Source organism: Artemia sp. Qi Xiang Cuo, chromosome 19 (genome assembly GCF_049724085.1).
Source record: "Artemia sp. Qi Xiang Cuo chromosome 19, ASM4972408v1, whole genome shotgun sequence".
In the NCBI taxonomy this organism is placed as follows: Eukaryota; Metazoa; Arthropoda; class Branchiopoda; order Anostraca; family Artemiidae; genus Artemia; species Artemia sp. Qi Xiang Cuo.
Genome location: NC_142812.1, coordinates 10022057 through 10034151, shown reverse-complemented (window position 1 = coordinate 10034151; position 12095 = coordinate 10022057). Strand labels below are relative to the sequence as shown.

Genomic DNA, 12095 nt, shown 5'->3' with positions numbered 1-12095 from the left:
AAGGGTCTTATTGATAGAATTGTCGTAAAAACTTCAAAAGGGGCTCATTCAATTGGAAATTGAGATGCTTAGTGCCCGTTTTAATAGTTGAAAGTGATTGGAGGGTAACTAACCCCCTTCTCACGCCCACCATTCCCCCAAACACATCCAATCAAAAATTTCAGATAGCCATTCTGTTCAACGTTACAGAAAGTTCTGGTAATTAGGTCTTTGAGGATGACAACCCCCCCAGCCCTTAGGGCAAGGGTTGTAAGTTATGCCCTGGGGGCATATAAGGTTTTCATTGAAAGTATTGTCGTAGAAACTTAAAAAGGGCTCATTTTATTGGAAATTGAAAGGGCTAAATTGAAAGAGCGACTAACGCCCCTCTCACGACTACCATTTTCCAAGACATATCCAATCAAAATTTTGAGATAGCCATTTTGTTTAACTTAGTTGTAGTTAAATATACATATACTGATATTTAGTAACCAAATGTTAATATTATTTGATATATTTAAGTTATAAAAGTAAAATATTTATGTTTTTTTTCCCCTTAAGTGCAAATTATGTTCTGGCCTTGGGAAGGCATAGGGGTTTTGAGCCCAACTTATGTTAATTTCTGCTCGTTTTGAGTTTGACTCGGTTATTTATTGTCGTTTCTTTTAGTTTTGGGTTTCATTTACTTATCGATGCTGACTTGTGGTAGTCTCACGCTTGGTAGATTATTTGATTTTATTGTTGCTCATTTTTATTTAGCCTAAAGGAGTTCTTTACTTTTCTTTGAAAAACTTATTTTGTGGAAAAGTTTTTTTAGTTAATCAAACATAAGAAAATTCCTCGGCTTCTAATTATTGGATGAAGTAAAGAATATAATGCACAAAACAAGTTTTTTAAACTGAAAGTAAGGAGTAGCGTCAAAACTAAAAACGAATATAATTATTGTGTAAATGAGGGGGTGGGCTTCTCCTTCTTCAATCCTGAATAATTCTTCAACGGAATAATTTCGGTTTGTTTTAAATTTAATTTTTTACATACCTTCGGTCAAAATCTTGTTTTTTCTTATTATGTTTTTTTTTATTATTATTATTGCGGACCGTTTTTCAAGTCAAGCCAGGAAATCATGCTTGGCCCTATAATGACCGAAATTTTAAAAAATAGATATCAACATTTTGATGACAGGAATATATCAAAAGAATTGAAATTTTATGGTGATTCCAACTGTATAAAGTTCATTAAGTTTAATTTTACCAGTCAAAAGCTACGATCCGTAGAAAATTTTCGTAAAAGGGGGAGCCCCCCAAAAAATTGATCAATCTTAATCAAAATCACACGATCAGATTCAGCGTATCAGAGAATCTTACTATAAAGGTTTCAAGCTCCCATATTTAAAAAGTGGTATTTTGTATTTTTCCCAAAAGAAAAATCCGGATGCGTGTTGATTTGTTGCTGTTTTTTTTCCCCCAAGGGTGATCGTCTCAAGTTATTGGCTCTAGAAGATGGAGAGAAGGCTCAATCAAAGGAAAATTAAAAGTTTTAATGCCCTTTTGAAGTACCTAAAAAGATTGTAGGGCAACCAGCCCCCTTTTCACTCCCTTTATCCCCAAAGCAATCCAATCAATAGTTTGTGATAGCTATTTTGTTCAGCATAGTTAAAAAGTCCAATAACTGTGCCTTTGGGATAACATGGACCTCAGAGCCACTGAGGAAAGGAGTGTAGGCAATGAAAGTTCCCATTGTTTACACATAATATTTTAGTTGAGGGGGGCAGGGGATTTCCAAGGAAAAAATTTTACTTGGGGGCGAAGGTTTCCTGGCGTGATCTTTCCAGCGTAAATTTTACACGGGGAAAATTGCCAGAGTTCGTTTGCGCAATTCGTTTTATTTGTCTTAATCTCTCCTTGGTGACTCAATTCTACATTTGGAGATTTTCCAAGAGAATTATCCGGGGGGAAATTTCAGTTTGGTTTGAATTGAATGAGAATTTCTCCGTCTGGGGGGTATCCACGGGATAAATCAACCATGGGGGAACTTTCTAGGGGTGAAATTCTCCAATGAAAAATTTTTCCCAGAAGAAATTCTGCATGGGGAAAATTCCACGGAAGATACTTGCTATTGGGGGGGGGGTGGCTATTTCTGTGGAAATATTTTTCATGGAAGGGGAGATTTCTAGTATGATTTAAGAATTATTCAATATATAAGGGGGCTGCCCCCTCCTCAATACCTCACCTTTTACGCTAAAGCTATTTTGCCCCAATTCCTTACTCCTGAAACACAAGGGTTGTTTAAATATAATAAGTAGCTTTTTTTAAGATACCAAAAAATTTTTCGTGAAGAGTGAGGGATTGGGGAGGGGGTAGCCACCCTCCATATATGTAATCATTTCCATTCGTTTTAAGTTTTGATGTTGCTCTTTAACTTCAGTTGAAAAAACTTGCTTTTATTACTTAATATCACAGAAAAGCTACTTTTTAAAAGATACTTGTGTGTAATTTCTTGTGAAAAGATTGGCGTGTTATTTCATCTTGTATATGAGGATGAGGTTTTGGCCAAAACATGTTTTATTTCTTATATTATTTTCTATTACTTACAAAAAACACTTAGTTTTAGCCATTTCCTTTCAAATTTACCCTAAAAAATCGCTCAATGATGTTTCAACGCCCCATTAGAGGGGACAGAGGAAAAAAAGAATAAAAAAATTAAGGGACGTCCCTGTATACTGCCAGAATACCAGACAATTAGCTTTGGCTCGGTGGGAATCTACATTATAGTTATATTTTAATTAAATATTAGTTGGTATTTTGGTTAGGTTAGGTTAGTTTTGGCTAGTTTTGGTTACGTATTTAATGTAATGCACTCTCCCCCTTCCATAATTCTTTGTTGTAGTTTTCCTAATTTTGTTACTAAAGTATTGTATTTTCATCATATTTTGCTTTATTTCATTAGCATTCACCAAACTTCCCTTCTCGAGTGTGTATTATATAACACATAAGTACCAAGTAATTTTCACGGTTGCTCAATATGGGGGACTGTGATTTTTCGAAATGGAGTTTTCGGCTATGATCATTCCAATGACACAGTTTTAATTTTGATGCAACGCCATTCTGTGGGATTTCAGGCTATTTTTAGAAATTCTCACAAAATTGTTTTCGAAACGAACTTTTATCATTAAAATTAATCTAAATAATAGTTACCAGTGCTGCTGAATCACCTTCAAATTGTGATTTTTCGTCACTTGACAGCCTTTATAAAACGTGTTTTTAAATTTTTGGCTACTGAGGGCTAGGCTTCGTTCTTTACTAGGTTGCCCCTGAGGGGTAACCATGGTTAGGTAGTCTTTAGGAGTTTTCTTCTTGTATGCATAGGTTTACGACCATCTGCTGAACCAATCACTCTACTAATAGATTATTTTGCTGAAAGTAACTGCCATAACGTTATTGCCATATCCAAAGGTCATATCAGACATTTACACACTCCTGAGATCATTGCCACGCGCTGTTTGCATGGCCGTCCCAAAAGACAAGATAAGCAGAGAAATAAATGTTTGATCGCACTTTGGAGCTCCTGATTCATACTGTTCTACTGGTCCTCCCTCCAAGACAAGCTTAGCAAGGAGCTTTTTTTAATGATTTCAGACGTTTAATAAATGCAAGATACGACTTTTAGGAACAACAGCGGCGATACTACAAAACAAGTTGGGTCAAAAAAAAAGCGACAATAAAACCGCTGAATGGTTAGATTATCTGATGGAGAGATTTTTTACATTTTCGGGTATTTCTTTGTTAGAAATTATATTTTATATGCAAATGCCTTAACTGCAACATGTGATATTTTTCGCTATATATATATATATATATATATATATATATATATATATATATATATATATATATATATATATATATATATATATATATATATATATATATATATATATATATATATATATATATATATATATATATATATATATATATATATATATATATATATATATATATATATATATTATTTTTTACAGGCAATGACAGATAGTGTAACATCAAATGTTACAAATTGTACGACAATCACGACTGCTACATTTTCAAACGCCACTGACGTCGATTATATGGACGAAGAAGAGGATCTTCTTTAGTTGTGTAATATTTTCTTTTGTACTTCATAATTCATAAATTATAATTTATTACTAGCAAGCATTATTTAGATACCATTATGAAGCTAGAAGTTCTATTAATGATGTGATTCCAACACGTGGCTCTGTCTTTTTTTTTGCAATCTCGTTGTGCCCCTAACATTACTGCATCTTGGCGGTTCAATAAATTATTCGTTTCTGATAAAAGATCGCGCTTTGAATAAAAAAAGCAATATAGTTTTGGCAGACAAAGTAAATGTTTTTACTTTTATAACTTTAATAAATCAAATAATACTAACATTTTTATTAATAAATATCAGTATATGTATATTAAACTGACATTGCACATTCATTTGTATTTTTTTCAGTAAAGTGCAAATTATGTTCTGGCCTTGGGAAGGCATAGGGGCTTTGAGCCCTACTGATGCTAATTTCTGCTCATTTCGAGTTTGACTCGGTTATTTATTTTAATTTCTGTTCGTTTTGGAGTTCATTTATTTATCGATGCTGATTTGTGGTATTTTCAAGCTTGGTAGATTATTTTATTTTATTTTTGCTCATTTCTGGTATAATGGAGTTCATTACTTTTCTTTGAAAAACTTTTTGTGTGTGAAAAGTTTTTTTAATTAATTTCTGTTCATTTTATATTGACATAGTCATTTCAGGGAAAAAAAATAAAACTTTAAATCTTTTCGTTTTTTTAAGAATTTATAGTTTAGCATGTTATTTGTATGCTGGAGAAAAATTTTCAGCAATATTTAATAACATACACCGTTTTAAAAATTAGTACACAAATAGTAGTGTTTACTTTAGTTTCATACCTCCTCTAGTTGACCAGGAATAGAAAACTTGATACCATTCACAAAAAAAATCTCTTTACTTTCTTTGATAGTTTGGATACACTTACGCTATTTTGATTTAGTTAAATTTTAATAGCAGAAATAGCCCAGAAAGTTTGAACATAATACCCTTAGTCGTTCTCGGGATACTACTGAGATGTCTTATTAGGATTTAGCACTAACACAGTGAATTTTGATTTATTCTTAAGGCAACATTTAGTTTGTAATTATTCTGGGCAAATGGAACGGTGGGCTTGGAAGGGGGATTAGTTGCCCTCCAATCACTTTCGACTATCAAAAAGGGCTTTAACCCTTTCTATTTTCAATCGAATGAGCCCTTTTCAAAGTTCCTGTGACAGATCCTTCGATAAAAAGTGCCCTGGTCTAAAAAAAATAATAATAATAATAATACATTGTACGCACATCGATCTTTACTATAAAAATGTCAAGCCTTCCATCACTTTCGACTATTAAAAAGGACACTAGTCCGAATGAATGAGTCCTTTTTGAGTTTCTACGACAACACTTACTATAAACACCTTATATTCCCCCAGGGCATAAATTACAACCCTTGCCCTTAGGGCTCTGAGGGGGTTGTCATCCTCAAAGACCTAATTTCCAGAACTTTCAAGAACGTTAAACAAAAATGTCAATATCCACCAGAACGTTAAACAAAATGGCTAATAGCAAAATAGCTTTTGATTAGATGTGTTTGGGGAAATGGTGGGCGTGAGAGGGCGTTAGTTGCTCTCCAATCACTTTCAACTATTAGAAAAGGCACTAGCCCTTTCAATTTCCAATCGAATGAGCCCTTTTGAAGTTTCCATGACAATACTTTCAATAAAAACCTTATAGGCCCCCAAGGTGTAGCCTACAACCCTTGCCCTGAAGGCTGAGGGGGAGGGGGCTGTCATCCTCAAAGACCTATTTTCCAGAACTTTCAAATACTTTGAAGAAAAATGCTATCTCAAAATTTTGATTGGATGTGTTTGGGAAAATGGTGGGCGTGTGAGGGGGGTTAGTTGCCCTCCAATCACTTTCAACTATTGAAAGCGGCACTAGCCCTTTCAATTTCCAATCGAATAAGCCCTTTTTGAAGTTTCTACGACAACACTTTCTATAAAAACCTTATATGCCCCTGAGCATAACTTACAACCCTTGCCTTGAGGGCTCTGAGGGGGTTGTCATCCTAAAAGACACAATTTCCGGACCTTACAACTATGTTGAACAAAATGGTTATCTCAAAATTTTGATTGAATGTGTTTGGGGAAATGGTGGGGGTGAGAGTGGGTTACTTACCCTCCAATTACTTTCGGCTATTAAAAAGAGCACTAGCCGTTTCAATTTCCAATCGAATGATTCCCATTTGAATTTTCTACGACAATGCTTTCTATAAAAAAAAACCTCATATGCTCCCCAGGGCATAGCTTACAACCCTTGCCCTGAGGGCTGCGGGGGAGGGGGAGTATCTTCCTCAAAAATATAATTTCCGGAATTTTTGACTACATCAAACAAAACAGCCATTTCAAAATTTTGATTGGATGTGTTTGAGGAAATTGTGGATGTGAGAGGGTTGTTAGCTATCCTCCAATCACTTTCGACTACTAAAAAGGGTATAAGCCCTTCTAATTTCCAACCGAATGAGCCCTTTTTGAAGTTTTTTCAACATCGCTATCTTTAAAAACATTATATGCCCCCAGGGCATGACTTACAACCCTTGTCCTGAGGGCTCTGAGAAAGTTATCATCCTCAAATACCTAGTTTCCAGAACTCTCAACTACACTGAATAAAATGGCTATCTCAAAATTTTTATTGGATATAATTAGGGAAATAGTGGGCGTGGAAGGGGTGTTTGTTGCCTTTCAATCACCTTTGACTATTAAAAAGGGCACAAGCCACTGCAATTTCCAATCGAATGAGCCGTTTTCGAAGTTTCTACGACAACTCTTTCGATACTAAGTGCCCTGGTCTAAAGAAAAAATATAATAAATAATACATTGTGCCAACATCGTTCTTTACTTAGTCACTGATGTAACTCCCCGAGTACTCCCAATGATTACTTTACTACTACTGCTACTACTACTACTACTACTACTACTACTACTACTACCACTACTACTACTACTACTACTAACAACAACTCACCGCAGCACCAGGCCACCTGAGGCCAGCACAGCTAAGCATACTCCTCCTCCATCCCAGTTTATTCAAAGCATCCCTCTTCACACCCTCCCAGGAAGTTCCCATTTCTTTTAAATCTTTCTTTATGACATCCTCCCGACCCAAACGAAGACGACCTGTTTTCGGTTTAGCCCTAGACGTTTGGCCAAAAAGGACAATCTTCGGCAATATGTCATCCTTCATCCGCAGAGCCTGCCCTAGCCATCTCAATTTTGCTTTCATTATAGCCCTAGAAAGAAGGATTGACCCACATTTTTGATACAGCCTACTGTTTGAAATCCGATCAGTCAGCCGGGTACCCAGAACAATCCCTAGAAAACTTCTCTGAAAAAATTCTAGCAAATCTTCATCCACTTTTAGAAGCGCCCATGCTTCAGAGCCATATTTGAGAACTGTCATCACTGTACGTTCCAATATTTTAATCTTGGTTTGCAGACTGATCTTCCTATTCTTCCAAACATTTTTTTAACTGTTAAAACACCCTGAACCTCGGCTATTCTACTATTAATATTTTCACTGCTCTTACCGTCTTTACTAATAATATTAATAATATTAACTCCATTTGACTCCGTGGTCTCCCATTGCCTTTCCTATGCTCCCTAAGACAAATTCCATCAAAAAATGATCCATAAATGAAAAAATGATCCATAAAAAGAGGGTAGAAGACAACACTGCTTAACTCATGATTTAATACAAAACTAGCGGCTATTCTCATTTCCTACCTTAACCGTAGCAGTGTTATTCTCGTGCTAATCACTTAGTGTATTTGTCTGGTATGCCGTACAAAAATAAGATCTTTTCTAAAATCTCTTCTATCAACAGAATTGAACGCTTGCTCATAATCTATAAAACTGAAGACCAAAGGTGTTTGACAACTCGGGCACTTCTCAATTATTAACATAAGAGTGAAAATTTGGTCGACACATCCTATACCTTTTCTAAAACTGAAATGTTCTTCTCTTAAAGCTTTGCCTACAGCATCTCTCAGTTTAAGAAGTATCATATTACTATATAATTTGCTACCTTTTCTACTTACTTGTGAAATTACTAGTCCGTAACGAGCATCCGTACCCAAAAACGGATTCAAGAATGGACCTATAAGTTTGAGGGTCGATACTACAAATATATGTTTCAGTTTTTGGACTATTCCTATACATCTAGAAGCTTTGGCTGATATTATTTCACTATGTTTCTTCCAACAAAGATCACATTTAATATGGAATCTCAGCCAACAGAGGCTGCAGATTTGTTGGATGGCTTCAGATCCATATAAATCTAGAATCTAGTGGTATACCATATTAACTACAGTCCATGTTATGAAGTGATGAAACAGCCCCCCCCCCCCTCGTCAAAATTAGAAATCAGACTTGAGTGGCACAATTTTGATGTAAGGAGACGAATTTCCTTTCCATTGATGTAAGTAATTTGCTTAAGTAATATGCTAACTTGAGCAATAAGTTAATATAAGTAATATACAGCTAGAGAGCCAGATTTCTTATTAACTAGACGAATATTGATACAATTAATCCGGCCTCTCGAAAATTAGTTTGCCTTTTATATTCACTTGAAATTCAAAGATTTAAGCGTTAAAATACATTTTGTTATTATAGTAATCAAAAGTAGGGCTTATAGAAAATGATTCATGTGGTAACGAGAAAAGGAGTCATAGCTTCTAGACACTTCTCATACAGATAGAAGGCAGTAAATTATTTGCTAAATCACATTGAAATGAAATTAAAATCTTAATGACTAATATAAATTGAAAAAAACTGGGTTTTCATAAGAAACAAAATAGAAACATTTCTAGTTTTTTTTTGTCAAATAATAGAAATTAGTTAAGTCATAGAGCACGATTCATTATCCTATGACCTTCCGCTACAAGTATGTCAAACGACATTCCAACCCCAAATGGGAAGATGTTTGGGCAGCACAACACCTTTGGGATGACTGGCATCTCTTTTTAGGTGTCCTGGGTGCCTCTGGTGGCACAGAAGGATCTAAGGTAAGGTGAGGCTATAAATATTTTGCTCAATGATTGGAATTTTAGCCTGGATTACGATATTATTCAAAGAAAAGAAAATTTGTCGAATCTGCATTGTCTTGATAATATTTCTTAATTAATAATGTTAAGCACTGTCTAAAAAAAATTCATTTTGGCTGGAAAAGTGAAAAATTGCACTGATGGAATACGTCGAATTTACACACAAAAGAAATTATCATATGAACTTTTATTTCATTTTTTTTATTATTATCGCACTACAAGAGAATTGGAGAAAAACAAAATGACAAATAAAAAACAGACTAGCAGCAGCATAATCATTCCCATAATCAATATCCATGCTGCCATGACCACCTAAACCCTCACCACGGTCACCCTCGCTACCATTGTTATCGTATCACACTCGTCACCATTCAGAGGTTCCAATTAGAGGGAGTCAAATACCCCCTAGATTTTACTCCCCGCCCTAGGTTTCAAAAAACACCTTTTTTTTATTGGAAAGATAAAAAGCATGCCCTTCACACCCCCCCTACTTAGATTTCAGTGAAATTAAAAGAAAACCTCATTGAAACTAAATTTCTTCACCAACAAAAACATTAAAAATCTTTCCCTTCCTCCCCAAAATTTTTGTGAATTGGCACCCCTATCATCAAATATCAAAAATAAAACTAATATCCTTAATGTTTTTACCCGAGCTTCAGGCTCTTTTTCCCAGCTAATCAGGATACCTGATCACTGGGGGGTTTGATGGTGGCCATCAATTCAAACCAAAGATTTCGAGCAATACCAAAGGTTTCGAGCAGTATGAAGTGGACGTTTAAGGTATGCTATAAAACAATCACCTGATTGACTACAAATCTGACTTGGATATGGTGATGCAACCAAAACAAGTTTATATACTGATGAGAATAATATGACAAAGCCTGTTACACAGGCTTAGATAAAAAGAAGGGAGTAACGTTCTAGTGAACACTTTGAATAGATCGAACTAAGGTGAAACAATCTTGAAGATGCGTTTCATGGTTTTACGGCAAAACTGATTTTTTTTTTTTTTTTTTTTTTTTTTTTTCTTAAAGATGTATTCAACAGCACAATTTTGTTTTAGCTTTCTGGGATAATCTTGAAACTTGAATTATTTATCTTGTATTAACAATGATAATTTTCATCGGAATTTACACATAAAGATATCAATTGTTTTCATAAGAGACGCAGCTTTCCTATATGTTTACAGATGTAATTAAAACTAGATTCAAATTTTCAAGGTTTTCTGATCTTTTTCTCAGAAAATCTTAGACCGAATTTGAGTGGAGTTAGACTGTATACAGCCATGATGGTTAGTTTGGTTCCGCAAACAGTAGCTGGTGGCAATAGTAGGTAGCTATAGATGAGTCCAAATTCTGATCAATCGAGAATTCAGAATATTTTAAGTAAGGGAGACCCTTTCCTCTTTCATTTGTGCGCTGGCAAATTAATATACCATGAACAAAATGTACTTGGTTTTAAACTGAATACGCTAATGGTTGATAAGTAAAACTCAGCTTTAATAAGAAGTAGCATGTCTTTATACTGCCACTTACGTTATTTATTTTTATTTATGGAGTAAGTGAAATCTAATAAGATTGTTAAATTAGAAGTAATTCATCAATTAGAAACGCACATCAAGAGTTATAAAAATATTAGAACTAGGCAAAGTTACAAATTATAAAAATAGGTCAGTAAGTAAGTAAGTAATTTAATTGACCGAAAATTCGTGTGAAATTAAAACTAAGTATAATAAAGGGAAGAGAAAAGAAAAGTCACACTAGGGATCATCACCAAAAGTATTCACACATTAAGTATTCACAAAGTATATACATTATTCACAAAGTATTCACATTATTCACAAAAAGTATTCACAAAGTATATACATTAGTAGAACTACTGGCAGAAAGTGGCTAGTCATGGCTTTGCTCTTCCCTTAGTTTTTTTCAGAAAATTCCTGGTGACCAAGTTAACACAGACAATTGGTTGAATACACAATTATTACGCGTGATAAAAAAGTTCCTCGTCCATGGTGGAAGTTTCTTACTTTTGAACACTGAGGGGAAGATATGTGTTTCCCAAAAGGTGCTATATACGATAAATGTGAAAGGGAAATGGAATATATAGTGACGTAAGACATTTACGGCCGATGTTTACAACCAATAAAGGACACGTATACAACCAGGATTTTCACATATACATGGAATACAAGCAGCGTTCCAGTGGAGTGGAGGCTTCGACCAATTGGTAAACCTTAATAAGTAATACTCTCAGATGGTTTCACAACTAAATCACTCCAATGAATCTCTTCTTCGCAGTGCTCCGCATTGAAAAATGGGACGGCATATTTTGATATGTTAAATGACAAACCTTCTTATATTACTTATGGAGCACATCACAATTCTTCGACAGTTGATTGATAGACCTGTTTAAATATAGCAGGTCGTCAGTACAGAATTATTTTATACTAATTTAGAAAGATAACATCCAACAGAATAAGTATTGAGTTTTCATATTTTTCCTTTTTGTTTTATGTCAATTTGTCGTGCAAAACCAATTTCAAAATGGGCTTATTTCGAGAGTCAAATTTGTGATTTTCTTTCTATGATTGGTGAAGTATAAGCTTTGTGCAACACAACCCAAACAGTATGGGTAAGTTATTAGAGAAGGAACTGGAGCTAGCGTTGACAAAAAACATCATTGATGTCTAACACGTGTTGTTTCTTGGTCTTTTTTCAGTTCAATATTAAGTTAATTCCCCCTGCCCTGGCTGCATATATAATACCCGTCCTGCACTGGTATCCGGGATCACTGCTTTTCTTGAGGCCAAAATAATTTCAATGATTTAAAGAACGTAAAAATTGGAACTTGGAATGTTAAGACGTTAAAAAAAAACCATCGTATCAACATTTTGACTGACGAATTCAGAGGATTTGAACTGGAC

General features: G+C 34.7%; 1 protein-coding gene across 1 annotated transcript in view; it reads left to right on the top strand.

The window, feature by feature from the left end:
* LOC148940483 (uncharacterized) overlaps positions 1–4163 on the top strand; it is a 176689-nt gene extending 172526 nt beyond the window's left edge. The window contains exon 8 of the mRNA XM_089104995.1: positions 4001–4163. Coding sequence (XP_088961121.1) covers positions 4001–4114 — 114 coding nt within the window. The 3' untranslated portion in view covers positions 4115–4163. The remainder of the gene's footprint in view (positions 1–4000) is intronic.
* The last annotated feature ends 7932 nt before the right edge of the window (positions 4164–12095 follow it).